This window comes from Oncorhynchus nerka, linkage group LG6, assembly GCF_034236695.1.
Source record: "Oncorhynchus nerka isolate Pitt River linkage group LG6, Oner_Uvic_2.0, whole genome shotgun sequence".
In the NCBI taxonomy this organism is placed as follows: Eukaryota; Metazoa; Chordata; class Actinopteri; order Salmoniformes; family Salmonidae; genus Oncorhynchus; species Oncorhynchus nerka.
Window position 1 is genome coordinate 84,277,577 of NC_088401.1, and position 23,398 is coordinate 84,300,974.

The 23,398-nt window shown below is 43.6% G+C and overlaps 1 protein-coding gene across 1 annotated transcript in view; it reads right to left on the reverse strand.

Annotated features, from left to right (window-relative positions):
• LOC115121094 (probable E3 ubiquitin-protein ligase MID2) overlaps positions 1 to 23,398 on the reverse strand; it is a 187,213-nt gene that overhangs the window by 32,189 nt on the left and 131,626 nt on the right. The window contains 5 exon segments of the mRNA XM_065019097.1: positions 6,589 to 6,732; positions 7,969 to 8,096; positions 9,546 to 10,446; positions 19,610 to 19,641; positions 19,643 to 19,694. Coding sequence (XP_064875169.1) covers positions 6,589 to 6,732; positions 7,969 to 8,096; positions 9,546 to 10,446; positions 19,610 to 19,641; positions 19,643 to 19,694 — 1,257 coding nt within the window.

Here is a 23,398-nt window from a genome sequence, read left to right on the forward strand (position 1 = left end):
TACTGTCAGTTCATCCTACTTTGTTCTCCCACTCTACTGTCTGTTCATCCTCCCACTCTACTGTCTGTTCATCCTACTATGTCCTCCCACTCTACTGTCTGTTCATCCTACTATGTCCTCCCACTCTACTGTCAGTTCATCCTACTATGTCCTCCCACTCTACTGTCAGTTCATCCTGCTATGTTCTCCCACTCTACTGTCAGTTCATCCTACTATGTTCTCCCACTCCACTGTCAGTTCATCCTACTATGTCCTCCCACTCTACTGTCAGTTCATCCTACTATGTCCTCCCACTCTACTGTCAGTTCATCCTACTATGTCCTCCCACTCTACTGTCAGTTCATCCTCCCACTCTACTGTCAGTTCATCCTACTATGTCCTCCCACTCTACTGTCAGTTCATCCTACTATGTCCTCCCACTCTACTGTCAGTTCATCCTACTATGTCCTCCCACTCTACTGTCAGTTCATCCTACTATGTCCTCCCACTCTACTGTCAGTTCATCCTACTATGTCCTCCCACTCTACTGTCAGTTCATCCTCCCACTCTACTGTCAGTTCATCCTACTATGTTCTCCCACTCTACTGTCAGTTCATCCTACTATGTTCTCCCACTCTACTGTCAGTTAATCCTACTATGTTCTCCCACTCTACTGTCAGTTCATCCTACTATGTTCTCCCACTCTACTGTCAGTTCATCCTCCCACTCTACTGTCAGTTCATCCTGCTATATTCTCCCACTCTACTGTCAGTTCATCCTACTATGTTCTCCCACTCTACTGTCAGTTCATCCTGCTATATTCTCCCACTCTACTGTCAGTTCATCCTACTATATTCTCCCACTCTACTGTCAGTTCATCCTACTATGTCCTCCCACTCTACTGTCAGTTCATCCTACTATGTCCTCCCACTCTACTGTCAGTTCACCCTACTATGTCCTCCCACTCTACTGTCAGTTCATCCTACTATGTCCTCCCACTCTACTGTCAGTTCATCCTCCCACTCTACTGTCAGTTCATCCTACTATGTTCTCCCACTCTACTGTCAGTTCATCCTACTATGTCCTCCCACTCTACTGTCAGTTCATCCTACTATGTTCTCCCACTCTACTGTCAGTTCATCCTGCTATATTCTCCCACTCTACTGTCAGTTCATCCTACTATATTCTCCCACTCTACTGTCAGTTCATCCTACTATGTCCTCCCACTCTACTGTCAGTTCATCCTGCTATATCCTCCCACTCTACTGTCAGTTCATCCTACTATGTTCTCCCACTCTACTGTCAGTTCATCCTGCTATATTCTCCCACTCTACTGTCAGTTCATCCTACTATGTCCTCCCACTCTACTGTCAGTTCATCCTGCTATATTCTCCCACTCTACTGTCAGTTCATCCTACTATGTCCTCCCACTCTACTGTCAGTTCATCCTCCCACTCTACTGTCAGTTCATCCTACTATGTTCTCCCACTCTACTGTCAGTTCATCCTACTATGTTCTCCCACTCTACTGTCAGTTCATCCTCCCACTCTACTGTCAGTTCATCCTACTATGTTCTCCCACTCTACTGTCAGTTCATCCTACTATGTTCTCCCACTCTACTGTCAGTTCATCCTCCCACTCTACTGTCAGTTCATCCTACTATGTTCTCCCACTCTACTGTCAGTTCATCCTACTATGTTCTCCCACTCTACTGTCAGTTCATCCTCCCACTCTACTGTCAGTTCATCCTACTATGTTCTCCCACTCTACTGTCAGTTCATCCTACTATGTTCTCCCACTCTACTGTCAGTTCATCCTCCCACTCTACTGTCAGTTAATCCTGCTATATTCTCCCACTCTACTGTCAGTTAATCCTGCTATATTCTCCCACTCTACTGTCAGCTATTCCTCCCGTGTCCTCCCACTCTACTGTCAGTTCATCCTACTATGTCCTCCCACTCTACTGTCAGTTCATCCTACTATGTTCTCCCACTCTACTGTCAGTTCATCCTACTATGTTCTCCCACTCTACTGTCAGTTCATCCTCCCGTGTACTGCCACGGCAGCCTGACATTATCTGCTAGGCCTATACCTGCTATTATCTCCTCTGCTCTACACTTCAGCAAATCTCCTCTTCCCTCCTCTCCTCGATGCCCCTCAAAAGTGTCACCCAGTCCACTCACTCAAGGTACTATAGTCCATAAATGGTGATACAGACAAACTGGAACAGCTGATGTTCCCAAATGACATGTTATCTTGATGTCAGTACAGTAACTGCATGGCATTACAAAGCTGTTGCTAAAATATGGCTGTTACATAACGGGATAGAGTGCAAACCAGCAGCATTCAGTGTTATATAAAGTAGTCCAACCCTATCTCTTCTTACTGTATTATAAAGTAGTCCAACCCTATCCCTTCTTACTGTATTATAAAGTAGTCCAACCCTATCTCTTCTTACTGTAGGTTACTGTATTATAAAGTAGTCCAACCCTATCTCTTCTTACTGTATTATAAAGTAGTCCAACCCTATCTCTTCTTACTGTAGGTTACTGTATTATAAAGTAGTCCAACCCTATCTCTTCTTACTGTAGGTTACTGTATTATAAAGTAGTCCAACCCTATCTCTTCTTACTGTATTATACAGTAGTCCAACCCTATCTCTTCTTACTGTAGGTTACTGTATTATAAAGTAGTCCAACCCTATCTCTTCTTACTGTATTATAAAGTAGTCCAACCCTATCTCTTCTTACTGTAGGTTACTGTATTATAAAGTAGTCCAACCCTATCTCTTCTTACTGTAGGTTACTGTATTATAAAGTAGTCCAACCCTATCTCTTCTTACTGTATTATAAAGTAGTCCAACCCTATATCTTCTTACTGTAGGCTACTGTATTATAAAGTAGTCCAACCCTATCTCTTCTTACTGTATTATAAAGTAGTCCAACCCTATCCCTTCTTACTGTATTATAAAGTAGTCCAACCCTATCTCTTCTTACTGTAGGTTACTGTATTATAAAGTAGTCCAACCCTATCCCTTCTTACTGTATTATAAAGTAGTCCAACCCTATATCTTCTTACTGTATTATAAAGTAGTCCAACCCTATCTCTTCTTACTGTAGGTTACTGTATTATAAAGTAGTCCAACCCTATCTCTTCTTACTGTAGGTTACTGTATTATAAAGTAGTCCAACCCTATCTCTTCTTACTGTATTATAAAGTAGTCCAACCCTATATCTTCTTACTGTAGGCTACTGTATTATAAAGTAGTCCAACCCTATCTCTTCTTACTGTAGGTTACTGTATTATAAAGTAGTCCAACCCTATCCCTTCTTACTGTATTATAAAGTAGTCCAACCCTATATCTTCTTACTGTATTATAAAGTAGTCCAACCCTATCTCTTCTTACTGTAGGTTACTGTATTATAAAGTAGTCCAACCATATCTCTTCTTACTGTAGGTTACTGTATTATAAAGTAGTCCAACCCTATCTCTTCTTACTGTATTATAAAGTAGTCCAACCCTATCTCTTCTTACTGTAGGTTACTGTATTATAAAGTAGTCCAACCCTATCTCTTCTTACTGTAGGTTACTGTATTATAAAGTAGTCCAACCCTATCTCTTCTTACTGTATTATACAGTAGTCCAACCCTATCTCTTCTTACTGTAGGTTACTGTATTATAAAGTAGTCCAACCCTATCTCTTCTTACTGTAGGTTACTGTATTATAAAGTAGTCCAACCCTATCTCTTCTTACTGTATTATAAAGTAGTCCAACCCTATCCCTTCTTACTGTGTTATAAAGTAGTCCAACCCTATCCCTTCTTACTGTATTATAAAGTAGTCCAACCCTATCTCTTCTTACTGTAGGTTACTGTATTATAAAGTAGTCCAACCCTATCCCTTCGTACTGTAGGTTACTGTATTATAAAGTAGTCCAACCCTATCTCTTCTTACTGTATTATAAAGTAGTCCAACCCTATCTCTTCTTAATGTATTATAAAGTAGTCCAACCCTATCTCTTCTTACTGTAGGTTACTGTATTATAAAGTAGTCCAACCCTATATCTTCTTACTGTAGGTTACTGTATTATAAAGTAGTCCAACCCTATATCTTCTTACTGTAGGTTACTGTATTATAAAGTAGTCCAACCCAATATCTTCTTACTGTAGGTTACTGTATTATAAAGTAGTCCAACCCTATCTCTTCTTACTGTAGGTTACTGTATTATAAAGTAGTCCAACCCCATATCTTTATACTGTAGGTTACTGTATTATAAAGTAGTCCAACCCTATCTCTTCTTACTGTATTATAAAGTAGTCCAACCCTATCTCTTCTTACTGTAGGTTACTGTATTATAAAGTAGTCCAACCCTATCCCTTCTTACTGTAGGTTACTGTATTATAAAGTAGTCCAACCCTATCTCTTCTTACTGTATTATAAAGTAGTCCAACCCTATCTCTTCTTACTGTATTATAAAGTAGTCCAACCCTATCTCTTCTTACTGTAGGTTACTGTATTATAAAGTAGTCCAACCCTATATCTTCTTACTGTAGGTTACTGTATTATAAAGTAGTCCAACCCTATATCTTCTTACTGTAGGTTACTGTATTATAAAGTAGTCCAACCCTATATCTTCTTACTGTATTATAAAGTAGTCCAACCCTATCCCTTCTTACTGTGTTATAAAGTAGTCCAACCCTATCCCTTCTTACTGTATTATAAAGTAGTCCAACCCTATCTCTTCTTACTGTAGGTTACTGTATTATAAAGTAGTCCAACCCTATCTCTTCTTACTGTATTATAAAGTAGTCCAACCCTATCTCTTCTTACTGTATTATAAAGTAGTCCAACCCTATCTCTTCTTACTGTAGGTTACTGTATTATAAAGTAGTCCAACCCTATATCTTCTTACTGTAGGTTACTGTATTATAAAGTAGTCCAACCCTATATATTCTTACTGTAGGTTACTGTATTATAAAGTAGTCCAACCCTATCTCTTCTTACTGTAGGTTACTGTATTATAAAGTAGTCCAACCCTATCTCTTCTTACTGTAGGTTACTGTATTATAAAGTAGTCCAACCCTATATCTTCTTACTGTAGGTTACTGTATTATAAAGTAGTCCAACCCTATCTCTTCTTACTGTATTATAAAGTAGTCCAACCCTATCTCTTCTTACTGTAGGTTACTGTATTATAAAGTAGTCCAACCCTATCCCTTCTTACTGTAGGTTACTGTATTATAAAGTAGTCCAACCCTATCTCTTCTTACTGTATTATAAAGTAGTCCAACCCTATCTCTTCTTACTGTATTATAAAGTAGTCCAACCCTATCTCTTCTTACTGTAGGTTACTGTATTATAAAGTAGTCCAACCCTATATCTTCTTACTGTAGGTTACTGTATTATAAAGTAGTCCAACCCTATATATTCTTACTGTAGGTTACTGTATTATAAAGTAGTCCAACCCTATATCTTCTTACTGTAGGTTACTGTATTATAAAGTAGTCCAACCCAATATCTTCTTACTGTAGGTTACTGTATTATAAAGTAGTCCAACCCTATCTTTTCTTACTGTAGGTTACTGTATTATAACGTAGTCCAACCCTATTCATTCTTACTGTATTATAAAGTAGTCCAACCCTATCTCTTCTTACTGTAGGTTACTGTATTATAACGTAGTCCAACCCTATCCCTTCTTACTGTAGGTAATTGTATTATGAAGTAGTCCAACATGATGGAACCGCCTTTCAGGCCAGAGTACTTACAATGACTCGCAGAGAATTTAAATTACAGACCAGAGAATGTGAAGATGCGGTCCACACGTTGACTTGGTTAAAACTACAAGACCAGAAAAACCGTAAGACCCTCTGAAAACTCTGGACGAGTGAAGAAGGTGAAGACTGGACCAACAACATGCACCGTCTGCAGCTCTGCGTGTAAAGTAGTCTAGGACCAAAGACAGGAGGGAAGAACAGGTCCCTCTCACCGACGTGTGGTGCACCTCTAATGTATCCATTCTAAGAACACTCCAGAACTCTGGTGGACAATCAGAGACATGCATCGAACTACTTCCCATAGACGGACCGAGTGGGTTCAACAGAGAGACGACAGAGAAACGTAAATATATGTTGCATTTCATATCCGAATGAGCGGTTGTTAGGGTGCTAAATATTCATATTTACGGCGAGCGTAGTTTCCAAATGTATGTACGATAAGTCCACTCTCTTTGTCTCGCCCTCTCTTTATCTTTCCCCACCCCCTTTCCATTGTGTAACAAGCCGTCATATCGGGTTAGTCCACTAGGGACCTGTTTTCATTGCATTGTGTTAGTAATCAATAACCTATACCGTGTGTGTGTCTGTTTATGTATTTCTGTGTGTTTAATTAGTTAGCCAATTTGTGTATCGCTGAGTCATCACTTCCCGTGGTGCCCCAATTTTCTAATGAGTTAATTGTTACATTATTAATTTATTCGAGTAGTTATTCAACGTGGTAGGTAATTATTCGATGAATAGCTGTCAACACATTAATGATAGACACGTCACGACACTGGGTAGATAGATGGTGAACAGGGTGGTGTACGGCTGGTGTTTTGTACACGGTACTTACTGATGAAGTTGGTCTGGCCGGTGTAGATGGTGTACTGCAGTTCGTAGGAGGTGACGCTGAACTCGTCCTCAGACGTCCAGTGAACTGTGATGGTGTCGTGGGAGGCAGTACACAGCTCATCACGTATGGAGGGAGGACTGGGAGCTACAGGGTCAAACAAGGGATAGATTAGTGTTGGACTGGATTTATTCAAAACAATACTAGATGTGTACTTGATCCCGGAGAACAGCACATGAGAGCATTCATAGATGTGTACTTGATCCCGGAGAACAGCACATGAGATCATTCATAGATGTGTACTTGATCCCGGAGAACAGCACATGAGATCATTCATAGATGTGTACTTGATCCCGGAGAACAGCACATGAGAGCATTCATAGATGTGTACTTGATCCCGGAGAACAGCACATGAGATCATTCATAGATGTGTACTTGATCCCGGAGAACAGCACATGAGATCATTCATAGATGTGTACTTGATCCCGGAGAACAGCACATGAGATCATTCATAGATGTGTACTTGATCCCGGAGAACAGAACAGGAGATCATTCATAGATGTGTACTTGATCCCGGAGAACAGCACATGAGATCATTCATAGATGTGTACTTGATCCCGGAGAACAGCACATGAGATCATTCATAGATGTGTACTTGATCCCGGAGAACAGCACATGAGAGCATTCATAGATGTGTACTTGATCCCGGAGAACAGCACATGAGATCATTCATAGATGTGTACTTGATCCCGGAGAACAGCACATGAGAGCATTCATAGATGTGTACTTGATCCCGGAGAACAGCACATGAGATCATTCATAGATGTGTACTTGATCCCGGAGAACAGCACATGAGAGCATTCATAGATGTGTACTTGATCCCGGAGAACAGCACATGAGAGCATTCATATAAATACCTATTTCCAAGGTGTTAAAAATGTAATGCTGTAATAGTTCATTTTGGATAGTCCCCTGGCCTACAGATGTTTTCCTGTTTGCGTGTGTAGGGTGGGAGCTACAGTGTCAACAATGGAAAGATCAATATCTAGACATCATTTCAGACAATGTGCATTGTACCAGTCAACTAAACACAAAGTGTAGTACATTTTTTGTCAGATTTGTTCTACGTTACTTCTGTACGTCTTCCGGTGGTCGTTTGTGTTTCAACAAAACTATATAACACCTCCAGAGGCATGCAGGATGGACATTGATCGACAGACAGGTTCATCATTTGCCAACAGTGGTGCTGGCTTATATTCTTTGTGAAAGCCCCAGACATTTCTCTCTCTCTCCAACCCCCCATCCCACTCTCTCTTTCTCTCTGTCTCTCTCTCCTCTCTCTCTCTCTCTCTCTCTCTCTCTCTCTCCCTCCCTCCCTCTCACCTGTCAGGTAGTCCAGTCCCTCTAGGATCTTCTTCTCTCTGGAAAAGTCCAGGGCAAAGTTATCAAAGGCTTCGTTCAGGTTCACATCTGGTATCAGCACCTGGGAGGAGGCCGTGGCCATGGCAACCCTGGGGGAGAGGGGGGGAGGGGGTGGAAGAAAGGGAGGCGAGAAGAAAGGAGAGGTATCAGACTGGAGCATAGAGATCCTATTGTATGGACTGGAGAACCAGAGCAGGAGGATGATGAAGGAGCAGAGACCAAGGATGCCCTCTGTCTACACACATCAGTGTGTGGGTGAGTCTGACACAGCCGCAGACAGACAAGGCCCTGTTGTGTTTAACCCTTCATATTCCAGCCTGTCTCCATCAGCTAGAGAACCTCATTCCTAAAACATCCAGCAGACCCTGAAATCCTGAACGAGACTTCCATTCCAGGGAGAGAGTCCATGAATAACAAGCCTTGGAAATAGTAGAGAACAACCATGCAGAATGTGTTCTGAGCATCCTTCCCTTTCTGTTGACCTTAAAAGCCTCCCACGAAACACACAGCCCATCCCAGGCATCCCACCTCTCAGCCACGTTCCTGGTGGCTTGTTACAGGGGGCTGGTAGGGGAGGTAGTTAAGGGGTGAGAGAGGGATGTCAGTGAGGAGGGATTTCTGTCTCACCTCTCAGCCACGTTCCTGGTGGCTAGTTTACAGGGGGCTGGTAGGGGAGGTAGTTATTAAGGGGTGAGAGAGGGATGTCAGTGAGGAGGGATTTCTGTCTCACCTCTCAGCCACGTTCCTGGTGGCTAGTTAAAGGGGGCTGGTAGGGGAGGTAGTTAAGGGGTGAGAGAGGGATGTCAGTGAGGAGGGATTTCTGTCTCACCTCTCAGCCACGTTCCTGGGGGCTAGTTACAGGGGGCTGGTAGGGGAGGTAGTTATTAAGGGGTGAGAGAGGGATGTCAGTGAGGAGGGATTTCTGTCTCACCTCTCAGCCACGTTCCTGGGGGCTAGTTACAGGGGGCTGGTAGGGGAGGTAGTTATTAAGGGGTGAGAGAGGGATGTCAGTGAGGAGGGATTTCTGTCTCACCTCTCAGCCACGTTCCTGGTGTCTAGTTACAGGGGGCTGGTAGGGGAGGTAGTTAAGGGGTGAGAGAGGGATGTCAGTGAGGAGGGATTTCTGTCTCACCTCTCAGCCACGTTCCTGGTGGCTAGTTACAGGGGGCTGGTAGGGGAGGTAGTTATTAAGGGGTGAGAGAGGGATGTCAGTGAGGAGGGATTTCTGTCTCACCTCTCAGCCACGTTCCTGGTGGCTAGTTACAGGGGGCTGGTAGGGGAGGTAGTTATTAAGGGGTGAGAGAGGGATGTCAGTGAGGAGGGATTTCTGTCTCACCTCTCAGCCACGTTCCTGGTGGCTAGTTACAGGGGGCTGGTAGGGGAGGTAGTTAAGGGGTGAGAGAGGGATGTCAGTGAGGAGGGATTTCTGTCTCACCTCTCGCCCATGTTCCTGGTGGCTAGTTTACAGGGGGCTGGTAGGGGACGTAGTTATTAAGGGGTGAGAGAGGGATGTCAGTGAGGAGGGATTTCTGTCTCACCTCTCAGCCACGTTCCTGGCGGTCTGTAGGAAGCGAGCGTGGTCGTTCTCCTTCAGGCTGTGTTCTGCCTGGGTGATGAGGGCTCTGGAACGTTCCAGACACTGTCTGCAGTTAGCCATCTGCTGGGCCAGTTTACGCAGCTTCATCACCTGAGACAGGTAACACACACACACACACACACAGGACACACGCACGCACGGACACACGCACGCACGCAAAACAAACAAACAAGACTCACATGTACGCAGGCACACAGGTAGGCAGGGGCAGGCACACAGGTAGGCAGGCACACAGGTAGGCAGGGGCAGGCACACAGGTAGGCAGGGGCAGGCACACAGGTAGGCAGGGGGCAGGCACACAGGTAGGCAGGGGCAGGCACACAGGTAGGCAGGGGCAGGCACACAGGTAGGCAGGGGGCAGGCACACAGGTAGGCAGGGGGCAGGCACACAGGTAGGCAGGGGGCAGGCACACAGGTAGGCAGGGGCAGGCACACAGGTAGGCAGGGGCAGGCACACAGGTAGGCAGGGGGCAGGCACACAGGTAGGCAGGGGCAGGCACACAGGTAGGCAGGGGCAGGCACACAGGTAGGCAGGCACACAGGTAGGCAGGGGGCAGGCACACAGGTAGGCAGGGGGCAGGCACACAGGTAGGCAGGGGCAGGCACACAGGTAGGCAGGCACACAGGTAGGCAGGGGGCAGGCACACAGGTAGGCAGGGGGCAGGCACACAGGTAGGCAGGGGGCAGGCACACAGGTAGGCAGGTAGGCAGGCACACAGGTAGGCAGGGGCAGGCACACATGTAGGCAGGGGCAGGCACACAGGTAGGCAAGCACGCAGGCACACAAGCAAGGGACAGAGAAGAGAAGTTCATGTTAGCAGGGTTAGGATATAGGCAGTCATCTCACATTGTCTATAGTATTACATTGTGGATATGTTGCACAATAGATGGGCATTCAACGCATATACAGTATATCTACAGTACCGGTCAGCAGTCTGGACACACCTACTCATTCAAGGGTTTTTACTTTATTTGTACTATTTTCTACATTGTAGAATAATAGTGAAGACATCAAAACTATGAAATAACACATATGGAATCATGTAGTAACCAAAAAAGTGTTAAACAAATCAAAATATATATTGTCTCAGTTTGTTATGGATGTGATGTTCAAAACCAAAGGGCCAAATATCCTGTGTATCATTGTGTCGTCTCTAAAAAAACACCAGTCATGTCCAAGTATTCAGATAGATCGCCTTCCAGAATATACCGTTGTTTTTCTCTCTCTCTCTTTCCCTCCATCTCTCTCTTTTTCTGTCTGTCAGTCTGCTTCCACATCACATTGGGGCGGCAGGTAGCCTAGTGGATAGAGTGTAGAGGCGGCAGGGTAGCCTAGTGGTTAGAGTGTAGAGGCGGCAGGGTAGCCTAGTGGTTAGAGTGTAGAGGCGGCAGGGTAGCCTAGTGGATAGAGTGTAGAGGCGGCAGGGTAGCCTAGTGGTTAGAGTGTAGAGGCGGCAGGGTAGCCTAGTGGTTAGAGTGTAGAGGCGGCAGGATAGACTAGTGGTTAGAGTGTAGAGGCGGCAGGATAGACTAGTGGATAGAGTGTAGAGGCGGCAGGATAGACTAGTGGATAGAGTGTAGAGGCGGCAGGGTAGCCTAGTGGTTAGAGTGTAGAGGCGGCAGGGTAGCCTAGTGGTTAGAGTGTAGAGGCGGCAGGGTAGCCTAGTGGTTAGAGTGTAGAGGCGGCAGGGTAGCCTAGTGGTTAGAGTGTATAGGCGGCAGGGTAGCCTAGTGGTTAGAGTGTAGAGGCGGCAGGGTAGCCTAGTGGTTAGAGTGTAGAGGCGGCAGGGTAGCCTAGTGGATAGAGCGTAGAGGCGGCAGGGTAGACTAGTGGTTAGAGCGTAGAGGCGGCAGGGTAGCCTAGTGGATAGAGCGTTGGAGTAGTAACCGGAAGGTTGCAAGTTCAAACCCCTGAGCTGACAAGGTACATATCTGTTGTTCTGCCCCTGAACAAGCAGTTAACCCACTGTTCCTAGGCTGTCATTGAAAATAATCATTTGTTCTTAACTGATCTTGCCTAGTAAAAAAAAAAAAAAAAAAATTCACCTACAGTCTCACACCCTGAGAGAGAGAAAGGCCTAAAGTGTTAAAATTCCCTCAGGGACGATGAGTGGAATAGAATCAAACATTTTAAATTCTAATTCTACATTCTACATGAGTGGAATAGAACCAGTCAAACATTCTAAATTCTAATTCTACATGAGTGGAATAGAACCAGTCAAACATTCTAAATTCTAATTCTACATGAGTGGAATAGAATCAAACATTTTAAATTCTAATTCTACATCATCTATTCATCTTCAGTCCATCCCCTGGCTCAGATGTGCTTCATTTAATACCTCCTTCGTCAGGGCAAGTCTTTGAGAAAGGGATTTAGAGGAATTTCGTTGCTTCTGTAATGCGGAAGGAATTGTCAGTAACTGGTGTTAAAAACAAGATGCTTTTTAAATGTCACTGGTAAGACTACATTTGATTGAGTCATATTCTGACTACGTATGAGGATAGAAAACACTCCACGTTAAACATTCCACATTGGGGTGGCAGGTAGCCTAGTGGTTGGACTTGTAACTGAAAGGTTGCTGGGTGGAATGGTAAAGATCTGTTGTTCTCCCCTGAACAAGACAGTTAACCCACTGTTCCTAGGATGTCATTGAAAATAAGAATTTGTTGTTACCTGACTTGCCTAGTTAAATAAAGGTGAAATAAATCAAATACAAATATTAACATCTTAGAATTGAAGCTGTTTTGATCCATTACCTGCCCTGGAAGGACCTTATAATGATGATGACAGTGGTTTATAATCAACATGATAACATCAGACATGGACTACTTACAATGGAACAATCCGCCTGGACTTAGATGACATATTTAGATGACATAAGTTGTATCCCAAATAACACCCTATTCCTTATATAGTGCACTACTTTTAACCAGAGCCCTATGAACCCTGGACAAAAAGTAGTGCACTATATAGGGAATAGGCTGTTATTTGGGATAGGGATTAGGAGTTTGTGGTGTTCATAGTCTGTTGTTGGAGCATGGCTCAGTCACATGTCAACCCATTGCTGACAACTATAATATTTGAATGGACTGAAGTACAGAGGATTCATATAATATGGAAATCCTTGATTTTTTATTTGACTAAACATCATATTTTTCTCAAACTGAGGACAATTCAGCCTGTCAGAGGACACACACACATGTCGTAATGTGATTGAGAGTGTGTGTGTGTGCCTCGTTGCCTTGTCTTCGTCTCATTTTGAGTTGGAATTGTTACATTTAGTGTACATAATTTAATCATTCACAGAACAAGAGCTGGGGCTACACTTGAGCTGCATCCCAAATGACATTCTGTTCCATACACCCTGTTCGTACACCCTGTTCCGTACACCCTGTTCCGTACACCCTGTTCCGCACACCCTGTTCCGTACACCCTGTTCCGTACACCCTGTTCCGTACACCCTGTTCCGTACACCCTGTTCCGTACACCCTGTTCCGTACACCCTGTTCCATACACCCTGTTCCATACACCCTGTTCCATAGTGGACTACATACCCTGAGAAAGACAGAGAGAGGCAAAAAGAGAGCAGGGAAAAAGAGATGCAGAAAGAGCGATACAGAGAGATCAGGGAAAGACATAGAGAGAGAGAGAGAGAAAGAGAGAGAGATACAGAGAGCGAGAGAGAGAGAGCATCACAGAAAGAGAAATACAGAGATCGGAAAGACAGAGTGACACAGATGGAGAGATACAGAGAGAGAGAGAAATATAGATACAGATACAGAGAGAGAGAGAGAGAGAGAGAGAGAGAGATCAGAGAGAGATAAAGAGAGAGCAGAGAAAGAGAGAGAGCACCACAGAAAGAGAAATACAGAGATCGGAAAGACAGAGTGACACAGATGGAGAGATACAGAGAGAGAGAACAAGGCTCTCGCAGTCCAGCCCAGCCCGGCCTGCTAACTCTGTTTTGGTTTGCGCTGTTAGAGATTAAAGCTTGACTGTGTCTCCAAGAGTGAGAGAGAGAGAAAGAGAGAGAGAAAAAGGGAGAGAGAAACAGAGAGAAAGAGCGAGAGGGAGAGAGAGAAAGCTTGTTAAGATAAACCACGTGGCCCGGCCAGGCTGCTCACTCACTGCCTCTCCCTTTTTGCATCCCAAATGAAACCCTATTCCCTACATGGACCCTGGTCAAAAGTAGTGCACTAAATAGGGAATAGGGTGCCATTTTGGACACACTCATGTCTGAGCTCCCTGGTCCCTGCACAGCCCTGCCTCTATAATCCGGTTGGTTCTGCTGCACAGTCAGTCACCTCTCCTCTCATATCCATCTTCCTCTCCTCTCCTCTCCTCAACCTGCCCATCTCATCTCCTCTCCTTTCCTCGCCTCTCTTCTCCCCTCCTCTCCACTCCTTTCCTCAACCTGCCCATCTCCTCTCCTCTCCTTTCCTTTCCTCAACCTGCCCATCTCCTCTCCCCTCCTCTCCCCTCCTTTCCTCAACCTGCCCATCTCTCCTCTCCTCTCCTCTCCCCTCCCCTCCTCTCCTCTCCCCTCTTCTCTTCTCCTCTCCCCTCCTCTCTTCTCTTCCCTCCTCTCCCCTCCTCTCCCTTCCTGTCCTCTCCTCTCCCCTCCCCTCCTCTCCTCTCCTCTCCCCTCCTCTCCCCTCCCCTCTCTCTGTTCAAATATAAAATTAAACCAGAGAGAGCCCTTAAGATCATGGGAAAAGGCCGCACTTGAATCATTCCCACGGTGAATGACTAGGTCCGCTTCGCTACGAAACCACACAATATTGCAGAGACTTTGACATTACCGGGCGGCTGCAATTGATATGGTAAAAACAATGTGTGGGGAGGCAGAGCCACAGAAACTCACATCAATACCTTTTTTTAAGATGACACTGTTGAACAAAGAATTGATTCTATTGCTAGTAATCAAGAGGAAACTGACTGAATGACTCAACTCCCCAGCTCATGTTCTCCAAATGGACGTTAGCTGTGAGGGCCAAGATGCCCAAGCATTGACTTCTGTTTGCTATACATGTCTGGGGGTTCTACTCACGAGGATATATTGTTCTGTCTCACGATTCAAGAGCATGAAACGGCACAGGGGATATTCAGTGTGATGAGTGGCCATATTGATGATAAACAGATTCCATATTGGCTGTCTAGTGTGATGCGTGGCCATATTGATGATAAACAGATTCCATATTGGATATTCAGTGTGATGCGTGGCCATATTGATGATAAACAGATTCCATATTGGATATTCAGTGTGATGCGTGGCCATATTGATGAAAAACAGATTCCATATTGGATATTCAGTGTGATGAGTGGCCATATTGATGATAAACAGATTCCATATTGGCTGTCTAGTGTGATGAGTGGCCATATTGATGATAAACAGATTCCATATTGGATATTCAGTGTGATGAGTGGCCATATTGATGAAAAACAGATTCCATATTGGATATTCAGTGTGATGAGTGGCCATATTGATGATAAACAGATTCCATATTGGATATTCAGTGTGATGCGTGGCCATATTGATGATAAACAGATTCCATATTGGCTGTCTAGTGTGATGCGTGGCCATATTGATGAAAAACAGATTCCATATTGGATATTCAGTGTGATGCGTGGCCATATTGATGATAAACAGATTCCATATTGGCTGTCTAGTGTGATGCGTGGCCATATTGATGAAAAACAGATTCCATATTGGATATTCAGTGTGATGAGTGGCCATATTGATGAAAAACAGATTCCATATTGGATATTCAGTGTGATGAGTGGCCATATTGATGAAAAACAGATTCCATATTGGATATTCAGTGTGATGAGTGGCCATATTGATGATAAACAGATTCCATATTGGATATTCAGTGTGATGAGTGTCCATATTGATGAAAAACAGATTCCATATTGGATATTCAGTGTGATGCGTGGCCATATTGATGATAAACAGATTCCATATTGGCTGTCTAGTGTGATGCGTGGCCATATTGATGAAAAACAGATTCCATATTGGATATTCAGTGTGATGAGTGGCCATATTGATGAAAAACAGATTCCATATTGGATATTCAGTGTGATGAGTGGCCATATTGATGAAAAACAGATTCCATATTGGATATTCAGTGTGATGAGTGGCCATATTGATGATAAACAGATTCCATATTGGATATTCAGTGTGATGAGTGGCCATATTGATGAAAAACAGATTCCATATTGGATATTCAGTGTGATGCGTGGCCATATTGATGAAAAACAGATTCCATATTGGATATTCAGTGTGATGCGTGGCCATATTGATGAAAAACAGATTCCATATTGGCTGTCTAGTGTGATGCGTGGCCATATTGATGAAAAACAGATTCCATATGGGATATTCAGTGTGATGCGTGGCCATATTGATGATAAACAGATTCCATATGGGATCGAATGGTGGGCTTTTGCACAGATGGGGCTCCATCTTGGACGGGTTGGAGGGCAGGACTCTGCACTCTAGTTAGGAATATGTCTCCATATTCTGACTTGCCTTAGTTAAATAAAGGTAAAATATATAACAAAACTGTTTGACATAGAAACATAGTTTTTATTAATAAAATGATGAATAACATTCCACCAATGAGGGTGTTTTTGCTCATTGACGACAGGAAAGGCTACAACCATATATGGATCCAGGTAGGATGTGACAACAGATATGAGGTGCGCCCTGTCGACCACGCCCACTGACTTTGAGAAGCTCCGACGCGACATGCATCGAGCCACACCCATCTCATTAGTGGTAGAGAGATAAGAGACATTGGTTGTGGATAGTCAGGTTAATGTAATAGTTTGTTAAGAACGTTACATGCTTTGCAAGAAGAAAAATGTCCCGAATAATCCTGTTTATACATCTGAAATCAGGCTACTGATAGGACTTTTGATAAATGCAGAATACACATTCTACCACAGTGGCCACGATAATTTATTTAAAAAAAATACTTTTTGATTCTAAGTTTGGACATATAACGTTTGAATGTGAAAAGTGAAAACTATTCTGAAGATAAGCACACGTTCAGTTTTCCCGAACTCACTTCACTCGCGCATAAGAGGGAGGCTTGAGCTACACGCTGCGGGACACATGAGCAGATCATATAGGTGGCTGGAACTCCAATGAAACCGTTTACTCATTGAGCCGTTTCCTTTAGAATTCAACAGATTTCTCAGACAATCCAGGTGTTTTAAACGGTGTATGCTTACTTTCGATTATGACCTCACACCGATTTAAGATAAGCAGAGTAAAAGGTGTTTACATGACTAATGCCATGACTAATGCCATGACTAATGCCGTACTCGACCATAATCAGAGTATGACTAATGCCATGACTAATGCCATGACTAATGCCATGACTAATGCCGTACTCGACCATAATCAGAGTATGACTAATGCCATGACTAATGCCATGACTAATGCCGTACTCGAGCATAATCAGAGTATGACTAATGCCATGACTAATGCCATGACTAATGCCATGACTAATGCCATGACTAATGCCGTCAGACCATTGACTAATGCCATGACTAATGCCATGACTAATGCCATGACTAATGCCATGACTAATGCCATGACTAATGCCATGACTAATGCCGTACTCGACCATAATCAGTTTAATATCGAATTATTAGTGTGCATGTAAATGTACTCATTATGTCAGACTCATTTTCAATTGGCTGCCACAGCCCCACATTACCAGTATGTGATGGTGAGTTGAGAAGACAATCAGAAGTACTGTTAGAATGTTTTTTAATTGGCTGTCACAGCCCCACATTACCAGTATGTGATGGTGAGTTGAGAAGACAATCAGAAATACTGTTAGAATGTTTTTTAATTGGCTGTCACAGCCCCACATTACCAGTATGTGATGGTGAGTTGAGAAGACAATCAGAAGTACTGTTAGAATGTTTTTTAATTGACTGTCATAGCCCCACATTACCAGTATGTGATGGTGAGTTGAGAAGACAATCAGACATACTGTTAGAATGTTTTTTAATTGACTGTCACAGCCCCACATTACCAGTATGTGATGGTGAGTTGAGAAGACAATCAAAGTACTGTTAGAATGTTTTTAATTGAACTGTCACAGCCCCACATTACCAGTATGTGATGGTGAGTTGAAGACAATCAGAAATACTGTTAGAATGTTTTTAATTGGCTGTCACAGCCCCACATTACCAGTATGTGATGGTGAGTTGAGAAGACAATCAGAAGTACTGTTAGAATGTTTTTTAATTGGCTGTCACAGCCCCACATTACCAGTATGTGATGGTGAGTTGAGAAGACAATCAGAAGTACTGTTAGAATGTTTTTTAATTGACTGTCACAGCCCCACATTACCAGTATGTGATGTGTGTGAGTTGAGAAGACAATCACTTACTGTTAGAATGTTTTTTAATTGACTGTCATAGCCCCACATTACCAGTATGTGATGGTGAGTTGAGAAGACAATCAGACATACTGTTAGAATGTTTTTTAATTGACTGTCACAGCCCCACATTACCAGTATGTGATGGTGAGTTGAGAAGACAATCAGAAATACTGTTAGAATGTTTTTTAATTGACTGTCACAGCCCCACATTACCAGTATGTGATGGTGAGTTGAGAAGACAATCGGAAATACTGTTAGAATGTTTTTTAATTGGCTGTCATAGCCCCACATTACCAGTATGTGATGGTGAGTTGAGAAGACAATCAGAAATACTGTTAGAATGTTTTTTAATTGACTGTCACAGCCCCACATATAAAAGTAAACATTGGCTGTTAATTACAACAACAACAACAACAAATTGACATGGTCGGGGTGGTAAGAATGTTCAGATATCAAAATGGGGGTTTGTGGGCTATAAAGAGTTTGAGAACCCTTGAACTGAACTATAGATCACAAGATCTTTCACCACTAAAAACTCAAAACTGTCGACAAAGGGGAAAGTTATGTTCTCAAGAAATACGCAGACCACGCTTGTTGTTGTTGTTGTTGTTATCCTTCGGAAACCTCAGACAACACCTCGCTATCCGATACTTCCGTTCTTCTGATGTCACTCACGGAGTGTCGTGACAGGCTACTATGTGACAAGTCCCCTCTATGTCTTTGCTTTTCTAATCCCTCGCTCACTGTGTTGCAGTGACACGTTGTGAATGCAGTGTTTTATCTGCCCCCTACAACGTCTCCGTGACTCAGACAGGCTGGCACACACATCAGATCCAGCTGTGTAATGTGTGTAGTAGGAGAGACTGAAGACACCACTCACTTCTTCTGTCGAAACCTCTTTGAAAATGCTAAACAAATTGTCCGTTTTGAAGACCTCTGTAGGGAATAGGGTGTAACTTCTGATGAAGGCAGAGGAAGAGTATGGTTTGAGACTCAGCCAGAGGAAGAGTATGGTTTGAGACTCAGCCAGTGGAAGAGTATGGTTTGAGACTCAGCCAGAGGAAGAGTATGGTTTGAGACTCAGTCAGAGGAAGAGTATGGTTTGAGACTCAGTCAGAGGAAGAGTATGGTTTGAGACTCAGTCAGAGGAAGAGTATGGTTTGAGACTCAGCCAGAGGAAGAGTATGGTTTGAGACTCAGTCAGAGGAAGAGTATGGTTTGAGACTCAGCCAGAGGAAGAGTATGGTTTGAGACTCAGCCAGAGGAAGAGTATGGTTTGAGACTCAGCCAGAGGTATGGTTTGAGATGGACTACAGTCCCTTGAACCATAGGGGTCCAGTATAGTATTAAGGGTTAGTGTGTAGAAGACTACTGTACCTTGGACCGTAGGGGTCCAGTATAGTATTAAGGGTTAGTGTGTAGAAGACTACTGTACCTTGGACCATAGGGGTCCAGTATAGTATTAAGGGTTAGTGTGTAGAAGACTACTGTACCTTGGACCGTAGGGGTCCAGTATAGTATTAAGGGTTAGTGTGTAGAAGACTACTGTACCTTGGACCGTAGGGGTCCAGTATAGTATTAAGGGTTAGTGTGTAGAAGGACTCTTGATCTTGACAGCGATGATCTGTTTCCTGGCGTATGATCTCTACAAGCTCATCACACTCCTCCACTAGCTTGGCCTCGTGCACTCGCTGTGTTCACCTGGGGACAGAAGCACAGCACACTTTAACACGCAAACAATCTTTTTCAAACAACAACAACACTGTAGCTGAGATCTCTACAATCAGAGGCCAAACAATCACTTACACAGGGTTCAAACAACAACAACAACACTGTAGCTGAGATCCTCGTCAACGGCTGTGTTCGCCTGAGGTAGACTTTAATATGCAGAGGCCAAACAAACACTTACACAGGGTTCAAACAACAACAACAACACTGTAGCTGAGATCCTCGTCAACGGCTGTGTTCGCCTGAGGTAGACTTTAATATGCAGAGGCCAAACAAACACTTACACAGGGTTCAAACAACAACAACAACACTGTAGCTGAGATCCTCGTCAACGGCTGTGTTCGCCTGAGGTAGACTTTAATATGCAGAGGCCAAACAAACACTTACACAGGGTTCAAACAACAACAACAACACTGTAGCTGAGATCCTCGTCAACGGCTGTGTTCGCCTGAGGTAGACTTTAATATGCAGAGGCCAAACAAACACTTACACAGGGTTCAAACAACAACAACAACACTGTAGCTGAGATCCTCGTCAACGGCTGTGTTCGCCTGAGGTAGACTTTAATATGCAGAGGCCAAACAAACACTTACACAGGGTTCAAACAACAACACTGTAGCTGAGATCCTCGTCAACGGCTGTGTTCGCCTGAGGTAGACTTTAACACAGAGGCCAAACAATCACTTACACAGATTCAGATCAACAACACTGTCATGTCAGGTACCGTATCTAGTTAATTTGTCATCTGTGGTTCGGGTAACACATGTTCAGATCTGAGCATGATTTATTTTTGATAGAATCATTGCACATTCAAAATAAATATTAGAATATATTCTAATGTATTATGAGAATGTGATATTCTGTGAAGTGTTGTGACTCTGTATCAAACTGTTCACCCGCTAACTCCCCCGAACACTGATCATCACTCCACAAAGGTCATTACAGCAGTTAGATCCACTTAAACGTTGATAATCACACACACACACACACACACACAAGCGCACACACGAGAGTACACACACACACACACACACAAGCGCACACACACACACACAAGCACACACACACACACACAAGCGCACACACACACACACACACACACACACACAAGCGCACACACACACACACACACACACACAAGCGCACACACACACACACACACACACACACGCGCAGCACACACACACACACACACAAGCACACACGAGAGTACACACACACACACACACACAAGCGCACACACGAGAGTACACACACACACACAAGCGCAGACACGAGAGTACACACACACACACACACGCACACACACACACACACACACACACACACAGACACACACACACACACACACACGAGCCTACACATACACACAAACTCCATTAAGTCCATAAGAGCCATCTTATTAACGGTTGGTAATTAACAAGGATAAATGAAATGCTCCGACATCACTGTGGATTAATGCTCAGCAACATAACATTGGCAGATTCACGAGGCAGAGGAATCTTCTTATCCTCCCTGAATCACCAAATCTCATCCCACTGAAACACTGAACCAGGTATATATATCACCCCACTGAAACACTGAACCAGGTATATATATATCATCCCACTGAAACACTGAACCAGGTTTATATCATCCCACTGCCTACATCCCACTGAAACACTGAACCAGGTATATATCATCCCACTGAAACAGGTATATATATCATCCCACTGAAACACTGAACCAGGTATATATCATCCCACTGAAACAGGTATATATATCATCCCACTGAAACACTGAACCAGGAGTATATATCATCCCACTGAAACACTGAACCAGGTATATATATCATCCCACTGAAACACTGAACCAGGTTTATATCATCCCACTGCCTACATCCCACTGAAACACTGAACCAGGAGTATATATATCATCCCACTGAAACACTGAACCAGGTATATATCATCCCACTGAAACAGGTATATATATCATCCTACTGAAACACTGAACCAGGTATATATATCATCCCACTGAAACACTGAACCAGGTATATATATCATCCCACTGAAACACTGAACCAGGAGTATATATCATCCCACTGAAACACTGAACCAGGTGTATATATCATCCCACTGAAACACTGAACCAGGTATATATATCATCCCACTGAAACACTGAACCAGGTATATATATCATCCCACTGAAACACTGAACCAGGAGTATATATCATCCCACTGAAACACTGGAACCAGGTGAAACACTGAACCAGGTGTATATATCATCACTGAAACACTGAACCAGGTATATATATCATCCCACTGAAACACTGAACCAGGAGTATTTATCACCCCACTGAAACACTGAACCAGGAGTATATATCATCCCACTGAAACACTGAACCAGGTATATATATCATCCCACTGAAACACTGAACCAGGTGTATATATCATCCCACTGAAACACTGAACCAGGTATATATATCATCCCACTGAAACACTGAACCAGGTGTATATATCATCCCACTGAAACACTGAACCAGGAGTATATATATCATCCCACTGAAACACTGAACCAGGTATATATATCATCCCACTGAAACACTGAACCAGGTATATATATCATCCCACTGAACCAGGTATATATATATCATCCCACTGAAACACTGAACCAAGTGTATATATCATCCCACTGAAACACTGAACCAGGTATATATCATCCCACTGAAACACTGAACCAGGTATCCCACTATATCATCCCACTGAAACACTGAACCAGGTATATCACCCCACTGAAACACTGAACCAGGTATATCACCCCACTGAAACACTGAACCAGGTATATATATCATCCCACTGAAACACTGAACCAGGTATATATATCATCCCACTGAAACACTGAACCAGGTGTATATATCATCCCACTGAAACACTGAACCAGGTATATATATCATCCCACTGAAACACTGAACCAGGTATATCACCCCACTGAAACACTGAACCAGGTATATCACCCCACTGAAACACTGAACCAGGTTTATATCTCATCCCACTGAAACACTGAACCAGGTATCCTCACTAATATTATCCCGAATGCTCAGGGATCATTTCCCTTCTGAAATCTTCCCTGTCTTTCTGATCTCCAGATCTCCACTCTGACCTCTAGGTGAGGACTTTCCTTAACCCTAACCCCGACATGATTCCCTCTGACCTCTAGGTGAGGACTTTCCCTAACGCCGACATGATTCCCTCTGACCTCTAGGTGAGGACTTTCCCTAACCCCGACATGATTCCCTCTGACCTCTACTGGAGGACTTTCCCTAACCCCGACATGATTCACTCTGACCTCTACTGGAGGACTTTCACTAACCCCGACATGATTCACTCTGACCTCTACTGGAGGACTTTCCCTAACCCCAACAGGATTCCCTCTGACCTCTAGGTGAGGACTTTCCCTAACCCCGACATGATTTTCTCTGACCTCTACTGGAGGACTTTCCCTAACTCCGACATGATTCCCTCTGACCTCTACTGGAGGACTTTACCTAACTCCGACATGATTCCCTCTGACCTCTAGGTGAGGACTTTCCCTAACCCCGATATGATTCACTCTGACCTCTACTGGAGGACTTTCCCTAACCCCGACATGATTCCCTCTGACCTCTAGGTGAGGACTTTCCCTCAC